Below are 12,526 nucleotides of genomic sequence, written 5' to 3'. Positions count from 1 at the left end.
AAGTATCTTTTAAATTCAAAAGGTTTCTGGGAGCAATATTCTTAACTTGTATTCTATCAATGTAAAATAATGCTAACATATTCTGACTACCATATGTCCTAAATGAAAAGTTGCTGCAATTACTGTAATTAGTGCTGAAGACTGGGGACAAAAAGAAATACCCATAATCCAAACAGCTTTGTGCATGGTAGTTGTATTAGTAGTCTCATGTTATGGAAGAAATTACAACAAATTTAGCAGCTTAAAACACTCTGTATTAACTCTCAGTTCTGTAAGTCAAAAGTCTAGGCACTGCTTGACTGGACATCTGTTCAGGGTCTTTTACAAGACTAACATCAAGGAATCAACCAGACTAGATTCTTCCTAGAGGTTGTGGAGAAGAATCTGTTTCCAAGGTCATTCAACTTCCTTGATGTTTTAGAACTGAATTGTTCTTTTTATTGCTAGCTATCAGCCTTAGTCTGCTCTTAGCTTCCTGATGCATCCCACATCCCCTGGCTCATAGCCTCCCTTATCAGAGCTATCCACAAAGAATCTTCTTCCTTCCTCTCACACTTTGAATTTCTCAGAGTTTAAGAAGGGTTTAGTTCAGTGAACTCAGTGATTAGGTTAGACCACCCAAATAATTTGCCTTTCGATTAATTCAAAGTCATCTAACCTAATTATGGGAATAATATCTCATCAGATTCGACACAGTCCAGGAGAGGACTACATAAGGATGAAAGGCATTGGGGATCTTTATAAAATTCTGCCCACCACATAGAAAGTGAGATTCCTGGTATGAAATCAAGAAGAGAACATACAGAGTTTACATTATTGAGTAGAGATACAAGATTAGCAAATTGGTTAGCTAGAGACTCAGTAACCTAGTAATGAAGTGAGAAAAATGAAGAAGAAATGACAGAAAATTATAATAGGAAAAAAAAGGAAAAGAGAAGAAAAATGTTGAGTTTAATCTAGAATGTCATGATTTCGTAGATTTAATAAGATCAGTGCTGCACAGTTTGATATGACACAACCAAGGGGAGTGAGTATGGTGAGATTTGTCCTATTTTGGAAAGTAACTATGCATATATAAGAAATTGGATGTTGGGAGATGGGCAACTGGATGAATAATAGTGGTTATAAAGTAATGATACTGTTAACCTCTCCATGATCTTAAAGTTCAGTGTTGTGCAGCATTTCTCTAAATTATGAAAATTAATGAGGCATTGCTATAGTTAAAATAGTTGTCCCGATATATTATGATTATATAAAATTTGCACCATAAAATTGTCAGATATCCTGCCATGCACAATAACTTCATGTGTTTAGGGTTCAGTGTAGGGCTTGAATTTTTTTTAAATAAAATTATATAAATTGAATAAAGTATATTTACATTTTTTCCTTATTCGAGTTAAGCATACTTAAATGGATTTTTCATGGCCTGAAGACTATTCCTAGATATATTTTGAGTGGTTAAATGACTGCTTATTTTATAAATATCAATTGTAGATTTTATCTCATTACTAACTCTCAACTGGATGAATATAAGAATATTCTTTTCGCCGGGCTCAGTGGTTCAACCTGTAATCCCGCGCCTTTGGGAGGCTGAGGTGAGTGGATTGCCTGAGCCCGCGGGTTCGAGACCCGCCTGGGCAGCGAGACCTCATCTCTACAATAAATCAAAAAATCAGCTGGGCGTGGTAGCGCACGCCTGTAATTCCGGCTACTTGGAAGGCTGAGGCGGAAGGATCGCCAGAGTCCAGCAGGTTGAGGCTGCGGTGGCCGGGAGCAGCCACTGCACTCCAGTCGGGGCGACAGAGTGAGACTCCAACTCAAAAAAAAAAAAAAAAAAAAAAAAGAATATTCTTTTCTCAGAAATGCCAATTTGCCCTCCCCCTCAATTCTCTCCCCAACATTCTAATCAAAAGAAGGAGAAATATTATTAGGCAGCATATTTTAGCATTATATAAATGTAAAAAGATTCTATACCTAGTAAATTTAGAAGGCATTTTGTGCTATATTCTCTCTTAGAAATTTAAAATTTATATTTAGGCACTGAGAAGTCCTGCAACATATTGTATATTTTAATATTTTTTATGTAAGGCTAATCATTCTCTTAATAGAAATTGAGACCATTAGTTTGACCTTGTTTTACTTTTTTGGGTCATTTAAGATAGGATATTTAGTAATTCCACTTCATGTGAAACTTTTAACTTGTATTAAATACTTTTTTTTGGAAGTTGTGGGCCCAAATAATAAGCTATTATTAAGATAATTTTGTCAGCTCAGTTTCTAAAGCTTTAAGAATAAAGAAAAAGCTATAAATGATGTGTGATATGCTATGCTAATTGATATTTCAAAGATCAGCGGGAAAAGCTGACAACTTCCTTTTAAAGTCATCCACTTTTGTCTCTTTTATCCTCACATTTCTTTTTTCTCAACTATCTTGATACCCTTCATATTTTGCTATATGTAAAATTAATGCAAATCTTTAAATAATTAGATGACTAGCTCTGAAGTTCTTATTTTAAAATTAAGAAATTTTAATCATTATTTATATTTTTAAAATAGAATTTTATCAAGTTTATTTTTATTCTATTATGATTGTATTCTAATGTGATAATTTCTCAGAAATTAGAATCTTGACTCAGCTTTATTATAATTTTAGAATCCAAAAGAGTTAGTAGTTGACGTTTCAATAATTAAATAAAAAAAACTAATTTTCTATGTTTTTTCAAGTATAAATATGTAGGAGTTTTTATCCAATAATGTTAAACTAATTTTTTTTCTGGATCAATTCTGGAAAGAGGGGTGTTTGACTTCTTTCATATAAAACACAATCAACACTTGTCTGAGGTAAAATATGAATAATAAAAAACATTTATTTTGAAACCTATAATTTTTGAAATGTTTGTTCTAAAGTTATGCCTATGTTTTTGCTTTAGGAGTCCAAGATCCCCAGCATGAGAGAATTATTACTGTGTCTACTAATGGAAGTATTCACAGCCCGAGGTTTCCTCATGCTTATCCAAGAAATATGGACTTAGTATGGAGATTAGTAGCAGTAGAGGAAAATGTATGGATACAACTTACTTTTGATGAACGATTTGGGCTTGAAGACCCAGAAGATGACATATGCAAGTAAGTTATGATACTTGTAATTCCAACAGAGTGTAACAACTGTCAGAGTCTTTCAGGTTGCTTCATTTTGATGATCTGATTTTAAGTGATATCTTTTGTTTTGTTTTTCTGATTATCTAAGAAGTATACTTTTTTTTCAGAAGTTATGGGCCCAAATAATAAGCTGTTATTAAGGTAATTTTGACAGTTCAGTTTCTAAGCTTATTGTTTAAGCTATACTTCACTTACAACTTTCATTTAAAATTTAAAAACAGCTACATGTACATATGTAATCATTATTTTCTACTTCTAAAATTATTTGAGATAAATAATGGTAAAAATTATATATAAACTAAAACCGCTTAAAATAAGGAATAGAGAATTTGAAACTGCAAAAAGGAATATGCAGAAAACTTGTTGCCTTTAGTGCTAAAAATCTTATATTACAGCTTCCTTAATAGCCGATCCATAAGATAAGCAATAAACTATTCAATAAAAAAACTGTATCTCTGGATACGTATCACCTAGATTCAAATATGGATACATACACACATAGACATCAGACTAAGAAGTTTGAACATTTCATCACAAAGAAGAAACACAGTTCTGAAAGCAGAATTAGAAATTTAGGCTAACGTTATTTCTTGCTAGGTAGGAATTCATCATGATTCTCCTAGACGCATTCATGAGCCAAAGTCAGCTGGAGTATTTCACCCACGCCAAAGACCACCTACTGTATGTCATACAAATATTACTCTTTAAATCCCGTATGAATACACTTGTCAAGGTTGGGTGGTCTTACTAAAGATTTTTCACTTCAATGGCATTTGTGTAGCATGAAAATATTTTACTTGAACTTCTTTGCTGGGTTTTTTATTTTCTCTTTGATATACAAGTTAAAAGAGAATTTTCGTTTCATGGTATATTACAGATAAATATTTCAATACAGATGAAATAAACTTTGTATTTGCTGTCATCACAATCTGTATCATTAGCATTTACATGGTTACATTTTTTCACATTTGTTCTTTCTGTAACTGCGCATTTCATGTTGTTCTTTCTTCTTGTGTTTCCAAGAGAACGAGGGGAGAGAGGAAATTTTAGACTTTGAGAGCTAGAAACTATCCTATCTTTAAAGACTGTGATGTTCAACTTTTCATTTTAGCGATAAGGAAACAGACCAGAGGAGTAAAGTAACCGCCCTAGATCTCATTCACATTTTTACCTAAACAAATGCTAAAGCCCATTTTCCCTGACACTTATTTATGTAGCATTTCACCATACTATACTGCACATTTTGTCCTTGGTTGTATTTTTAATAAATAATATTATTTTCAAAATTGCAAGAAGTCTAAGATTTTGCCTTACATGCAAGTAGTAAGTTAGCCTAATATAGTTTTGTGGATACTAGTATAAGACAAGAGACCCTTGGGTCAGAGACAACAGACTTTATTGCAACAATAGCAGTAGCTAGACTATTAGCATTTTCTTGTACTTTCTCTGAATTCTGGTTCCCACAGGTACAAACCAAAAGGACCATATGATACCTGAACAACTAGTGGGTTGTGTTTCAAAAGATGAAGCATTATATTTGTGTGTATATATGTTTATGAGTGTATAATGTATATTATTAATTAAATAATCCCACATGCCTCACCAGCATGTGACACAAATTTACCCAGCAAACACTCAACTTAAGAAAAGTAATACTTTTAGTAGTTATCAAGTTCACTACCCATATTCTGCCATGATTACACCTTTTTCTAGTACCTGAAAATATAATCATTGACCTGAATTTTGTTACTCATTCTCCTGATTTTCTCTATAATTTTGCAACATGTACATACATCTCTATGTGCATTCGTAAAAATACTTTATTTTTTGCCTGTTTTGAAATATGTATCAATGTATTAGTACTATGCATTTTTAATAATACTATACAATTCAAACAAGCAAAACTGAAAAATAGTATGTTTTCAAACATAGTTCGTTTAGGGGCAGATAGCTGATTAGGTCCGTAGTTTTCCTTGATGTATAGTATTTCATTGTATAAATAACCAACATTTTTTGTCATTCAACCTTGAGGACTGTTTAGCTTGTTTCCAGTTCTCCTTGGGCAAAATGCAAGAAAACTTTGCGTCTGTATCTAAAAATGGTTTTACTGTCTTAAAATATTCATATTTTTAACTTTACTAGGTAGAGTTAGCTTGTTTTTTAAAGTGATCAGTTTACACTTTTCCCAAAAATACACAAAAAACTTCTATTGCACAGGATTTTCACAAACTATTACTCTGTCTTTACAAAAATTGCTAAAATGCTAAATGTGAAATTTTACCTTAGTATTAGTTTTCATTTGTGTTTCTGATTGCTAATGAGGTTGAGCCATTTTCATATTTATTACTGGCCATTCATATTTCCTTTTCTGTGAAATGCCTGCTTTTGTCTTTTACCCACTTTCTATTGTACTGTTTGGCTATTCTAACTTTGTCTTTCATTTTCTTGATTCATCTAGGATTTATATTTTCTATGGTAGGAAGTTTTTCAGTGGGGTGCCCAATGGTATCCCAACATCATGTATTGAATGGTTATACCTTCTCCCAGTGAAGTGCAAAGCAAGCTAGCCTGTAGGGCAGGTTTCTTTATGTAGTCTGGTCTGTTTCTGGACTCTGTTCTGTTACTTTGGTCAACCTTGTCTATCTTAATTGAATGTCATTGACTCAGCTATTGTAGCATTATACAAGCTTTATGATATGAAAGTCTCACCTTATTTTCTTTTCCTTTGGGAGCATCCTGGCTATTTTATTTTTTAATATATTCTTTAGAAATAGGTTGTATGTTTTCTTGAAAACTACCTTGTCATTTTTACTGCAAGAACATTGAATGTATAGATCATTTTGAAGAGAATTGACATTATAATAATCATGATTCGTTCTGTCCTTAAGAATTTTGCATTGCTCTATTTATATTCTATCTTTGATGTCCATAAAGTTTCAAATTTTTTTTCATAAAGATGTTGCACATTCATTGTTTAGAGTTATTTCTAGATTCCTTATAGAGTATACCTAAAATCTCTCTTTGAAATGACATTTTCTGATTTATATTACTGGTGTATAAGAAATGCAATCTATTTTTTAGTATTGATCTTACATTTTGAAAACTTATTAATCTCTTATTTATTTTATAATTGTTCTGGAAATTATTTTGGATTCATGCAAAAATAATATGGTTTGTAAAAAAGGATGTCTCTCTTTCAATATCTTTTATCTTATTTTTAAATTTTGTTATTTACATAGGTATGCTGCATGAAGGTGAAATTTAGGCTTTCAACTGACTCTCCTCCCCCTGGTAGTAGACCTGGTACCCTTTGTGTTGTCACATGCCCCTTACCCTCTTCCCTCCCTCCCTCTCTCCCCTAACAGTGCCCAGCATCTGTGGATCCCTCCCTTGTGTTCATGTGATTATTGTTTGGGGCCCACTTATGAGTGAGAACATGAGATATTCAGTTCTCTGTTTCTGTGATAGATCATTTAGTATGATGGTCTCCAACTCCATCCAATTTGTTGCAGAGTTCATGATTTTGTTCTTCTTTATAGCTGCATAATACTCCATTGTGTATATGTACCATATTTTCTTTATCCAGGACACTTTGAATGGACAGTAAGGTTGCTTCCATGTTTTTGCTATTGTGAGTAGTGCAGCAATAAACACACATGTGCAAGTGTCTTTTTCATAGAACAAATTATGTCCCTCTGGGTATATACCTAGAAGAGGGATTGCTGGATCATATGGAAAGTCACCTAATGGTTCTTTTAGGAATCGTCACGCTGCTTCCCATAGAGGTTGAGCTAGATTGCACTCCTACCAAAAATGTGGAAGTGTTTCCTTTTCACTGCACCCACACCAGCATCTGTTGTTTTTTGACTTATTAATGATAGCCCTCCTTACCAGAAGTAGGTGGTATCTCATTGTAGTTTTTGATTTACATTTCTATGACAATTAGTGAGGCACGGAGCATTTTTTTCATGTATCTGTTGACTGCTTGTATGCAAATATTTGTCCTTTCTGCCTTTCTTCCATCAATCCATCCATTCATCCATCATTTATATCAGTACAAATTCATGAATATTTGTTTGATAATTTTTGTTACAATACAATACTGTCATTATTTGCTTTGTTATTGAAAGTGGTCATCTTTTGTGATTGTGAGTAAATGTTCATTGTTTACGTGTTAATGTTGAGTGTGATGATTGATGGCGATTTTGTTTTGTTTTTCTTCAGTTTTCTTCATCATGTGAAGTGCTTCTCTTCCATTTTTACTTTGCTAAGAGGCATTTTCCACTTATGGAAATTATTTTTATTTTTTTGCACTTAAAAATAAGTTGCCAGTATTATGATACTTTATACTCACCATGTATTATATAACAAGGATTTTTCCAATGTAACATCAATACTATTATCACATGAAAGAAGCTTAATATTAATATAAAACTATTACTCCGGTGTTTACCATGCTCCCAACATTTTTTATCACTTATTTCTCCTTTTAAAAATTTTTTTTGATTCAGTAGTACATCATAGATTATATATTGCGTTTGGTTATTGTAACTATTTGGTCTTTTTCAGTTTGTAAGTTCCCTTGCCTTTTCTTAGTGATCATGATGTGATATTTCAAACAATTCCGGAGTATTTGTTCTGTTTGTCTGGAGATGTCTTCATGTTAGGTCCTGCTTACAGATATTGGCCAGAATGTTGTCTATGCGTTAAGTACTCCTCACTGCCTGTAATATCAGCTTGTTGCATTATCAGTGACAAGAGTTTGATGTCTGCCCACCAGACTTCTCTGTTGTAAATGTACTTTGTTCTCACATGCTATAGTTAATAAGCGATCTATGGTGGTGTACTTTAAAAGCATGTGAATTTTGTTTTGCAGCAACCTATCACCCAACTGTTTTAGCATCTACTTATGAATTCTGCTTTTATTGTCAATCATGCATTTTAATTTTTTCGGCATTTCTTCATTTCGTTTTCAGATAATGGAATTAGGATTCCCACAATATGTTCTTAATATACTTTAATTTCTGCTGTTTCCCTTATTATGTCCCACATTTTATTCATAATATCGTTTTTCTGTTCCTCCTTCTTCATTTTGCTTTTCTGTTTTCTTGCTTAGTCATACCTGTGGTTTGATTTATTAATTGTTCTTTAAAGGGAACAAATTTTGTCTCTGTTTTGACTGTTAAATAACAATTTTTAAAATAAGGTAAAATCATGACTTCCATACAGATGTTACGTGAACATGTATTAAAGATTTTATTTAACTTATTGATGAGGGAACCAGGCAGATGTTATAACCAATTCAATAACAATCCAAGGAATAGATCAGAAATATTAAATAAATGTGCGAATGTATGCAAAACTCATCTGTGCCACATTGGACAAAGGAAGTCAATTGAATCACCACTGGACATAGTTTATTAAAATGTTTCTAGACAAGAATTATGTTTATTTGGCTCAGTCACCTGTACTTTACCAAATTGTAAAATAGTTTAAGGCAATGAGAGGTGCAGATTCCCCATAGATTTGGAATTAGATAACCCTCAGGGGAATTATTTGTAGCATAAATTATGAATAATTTTTCACAAAGAACAACTTCTTCTCTATGTATATATTTTAGATTTATTTTTGCATTCATTATGTCATTCTTTCTCTTGTGTTATGGAGTAACCTCTGAAGTAGAATGCTATATAAAATTATTTTATGCTATTTATATAAGCTTAATAACTTTTTTATAGATATTTTGTTTTTATTTTGTCCAGTGTAAGATTTTTTATAATATCTATTTCCTTCTTTTAAATCTTAGATCACATGCAAGCAATTTTTTCTCTTTTTTTGGTGAGTCTCTACAATAAATTACAAGCAATTTTTAATTTCCATATATATGAGTTTTGTAAAATGCATTTATTATAGATCTCTAAATCAATTATGTTTTGAATGAATTTGGTCTGTTTATGATCATTTGAAGTTTAAGAACTGCTTCATTTGCTTTAGATATGTAATTATTTTAAATATGGTGGAAAAGAATGCATGTCCTTTTGTGATCTGCAATAGTCTACAGGTGTCTATTATGTCAATTTTGGCAATTGTGCTGATCCTAGCACCTGTATCTTTTCAGATTTTTATTTCTTTTTGATAGATGAATTTCTGAGAGAGTTGTATTAAATTCTCCTAATAGAGAATAAATAGATTTATCAGTTTCACCTTATAGGTATGTCAATTTTTGCTTTACACCTTTTTAAATTGTGTTAGTTGAGGCTTGCAAGTTCACAGATATGCCATTTTAAAAATTCTGTATTAACATTCTGTTTTTGCTTAAAGTATATTATGCCTAATATTAATGTGTCCACATGAAGTAATTTTGGCTAATATTTGCCTGGCATTCTTTCCTTTCTTTTCCATTCATCTTTCTTATATCCTTGTTTGTGCATGTGTGTTTAAGTTAGTATGTGTGCCTGTGTATGTTATAGTTATCGCTTCTGAAAGAAACCTGAGTAGTATTAAAAGTAGCATTGAAAGAAAAAGTTTCAAAATCTTTCTATTTTCACTATGGAATCACTTGTTTGCATCAATTTCTGTTTTTAATGACTAACTTAAAAGTACCCATTTAACTTTACAATATCTAAAACTAGTCAGTGTTTGCCCTGTTCCCATCTATAAAATTACCTGAGAACATTTTGACTACTGAAAAATGCTGGCTTCCAGAACACAGTAAGTCTCCTACATACAAATGAGTTCCGTTCCAAGAGTGCGTTCATAAATCCAATTTATTTGTAGTCCAACAAATTTAGACAGGTACCAAACTAACAATTAGCTATACCAGATACATCACTGCTGCTTTTATGTTGGCTTCTGGACATCCTAGACTTGAAATAAAGCTACTTTGCTACTGTACTCGTTACAATACTGTACAGTAAATTACACAGAAGCACAACTACTTGTAGATGATGCACACATGACACTGTATGCCATACACGTGAACTAATTTGCATGATTGGACATGCGAATGCATGTTTGAATATTTGAACATTCACAGCTTGAAGTTTCTTATGTAGATGACTTACTGTATGACACCACTATATTGATAAATTGTGCTTATGGAGAATGCCACCTTGATAGGTTTAGTAGTGTATCAGAGGAGGTAACAAAACCAGATTTTATTCATGTGAAATTTGGTTTAAATGGTTGGGACTTGATTAGGATTGGGTAAAGATTAAGATATCAGAGTTTAGAATTGGTAGAAACATCAAGGCAAGCATAATGAGGACAGGAGTTAGCAGTATTAGGTAGTAAACTGTTGATACTTTCAGTTGACGGAGTTAACTGTTTTTATGGAAAGTTCCTGTAATGAATAATAAAGTTATTTTCATTGGCAAGAGTCTTTTGGACACTATTGAAGACAGTAAAATAGTAAAGTCATGTTATTGTAAATAGTGAGTTAGTAGACCTCGTTAAAACACCTATCCTACCCAGCTCCTTGGTCTTGATTAAGTTAGAAGCTATGTAACTTAATCAAGACCAAGGAGCTGGGTAGGTTAGGTGTTTTAGTTCTTATTGTGCAATCTGATTTTGTATCTCACTACCATTACCTCTACTCCTGATTTGTGTGTGGTTGTTACTGAGAATTTTAACTCCACAGATAAGACATCATTTTTGTTATTTTCTGTAACCAATATTTGATACCAATTATTTCATCTTGCCTTTCAGAATGCTTTTGGTAGAGTTATTTTACTTCTTTCAAGTGCAATCTCTAAAAGTCTACTAAGTGAAAGCCTGTTGGTGGTAAACACTCAATTCTTGTTGATTTGGAAATTTATTTTTCTTCTTTTTTCATATTTTTTTCTTTTTCCTCTAGAAATATGAAAACCAATGAGAACACACAGAAAGTTAGAGCCCTCCCTTTGACTGTTCTTTGAGATCCAAGAATCCATTTCCTTAACTGGGGGAATTTATTTATTTCACCATCGTTCTTAGAAGTTATAAGCTATGTAACTTAATCAGGACCAAGGAGCTAGTAAATAACACAGTTGGAAAATGAACCCTAATTTTTCTAATTCTAAGGCCCATGTTATCATCACCAGGCAAAATTATCACTTCCTATTCCAATTCAAATGGCAAAGAACTGCCAGATTACATTTCTTAATATATTGCATTGTGTCACTTTTCTATTCAAGTATCTCCAACAGTTCCCTACTGTCAACAAATCCAAATCATTCTACCTTTTATCCCTAATTGCCTTTCACAGTTTAACCCACAATACAAGCTTAATATGTAGTCTCAACTAATTCAACTTATATTATTGGATGAGCAAATAAATAAAGAGAAAACTTCCATCATACTAATATTCTGTGTTTGATGGTAGGACTGTGATACTTTCTTTTAGCATTTCCCACACCGTCTCTCTTAATAAACACTATGCACACAAAAAATACATATTAAAACCTACAGTGTACATATATGCACTATCAGTTATGAAACACCATCCTTCTTTAAAAAAAAAAAAACTCTCCACATGTAACATTACACATCTAAGCTGGTGAAATACTAAAACTCAGTAACATCCGTGCATATGTGTATATATGTGTGTGTGTAAATTATTAGTCTATTTTAAATATAAAAGTTGTAAAACATTTTAAAAGTTGCCAAATAGCACATATTATATGAGCCTGTTTATATAACATTATATGTATATATGTCTGTACCTATATACTGAGAAAATTTTTTGAAGTCTGGAAGAATGCTCAGGTGACTTTTGCCTTTTTTCTCTGAACTTGCATATATTGTAGTAAGTTATAAGTGGGTATGTAATTTTTGAAAAGCAATAAAGCTACTTAAACTAAAAAAAAAAAATTAGACTGACTGCTGTTGTCTGTCTGCTGTTTGACTTTAGGTTTATGTTTATTTTTTTCCAATACTTTGAAGATATTCTATTGCTATGGCTATGAAGAAGTCAGTCACCAGATTACTTGCTAAATGTATCTCTGTTAGTGTCTTACTGAGTGGTCCAGTTTACACAAGGAGATGTGTGGGTGGAAGAGGAGAATGGGAAGAGACAGATGGCCTCTCCTATGCCATCTATGGCTTATCAAACTCTGCTTCTTGCACACCAGAGTTCAATAGATACCCACAGTGTTCCAAAGCATATTTACCCTCAATGAAATCTTGATTTTTATTTTTTGCTCTTATTTGTCCTCCAAAGAATTCTGTAATTTTTCTGACAGTATAGTATTGATTTAAAACAATGATTTTATTTCAAATCACTAAGCTGGCCATTTAAATTATAATATATGCCGGGCTCGGTGGCTCAGCCTGTAATCCCGCGCCTTTGGGAGGCTGAGGTGAATGGATTGCCTGAGCCCGCAGGTTC

The 12,526-nt window shown here is 32.5% G+C and overlaps 1 protein-coding gene across 2 annotated transcripts in view; it reads left to right on the top strand.

The window, feature by feature from the left end:
* Positions 1-12,526, top strand: part of PDGFC (platelet derived growth factor C) — a 221,871-nt gene that overhangs the window by 126,960 nt on the left and 82,385 nt on the right. For both annotated transcript variants that reach the window (XM_008063271.1, XM_008063272.1), the window contains one exon: positions 2,931-3,126. In XM_008063271.1, the coding sequence (XP_008061462.1) occupies positions 2,931-3,126 (196 nt within the window). The remainder of the gene's footprint in view (positions 1-2,930; positions 3,127-12,526) is intronic.

The sequence above is a fragment of the Carlito syrichta genome, unplaced genomic scaffold, assembly GCF_000164805.1.
Source record: "Carlito syrichta isolate Samal-C Ts95f unplaced genomic scaffold, Tarsius_syrichta-2.0.1 Scaffold306694, whole genome shotgun sequence".
NCBI lineage: Eukaryota > Metazoa > Chordata > Mammalia > Primates > Tarsiidae > Carlito > Carlito syrichta.
This window is presented reverse-complemented; position numbering and strand designations above follow the sequence as displayed.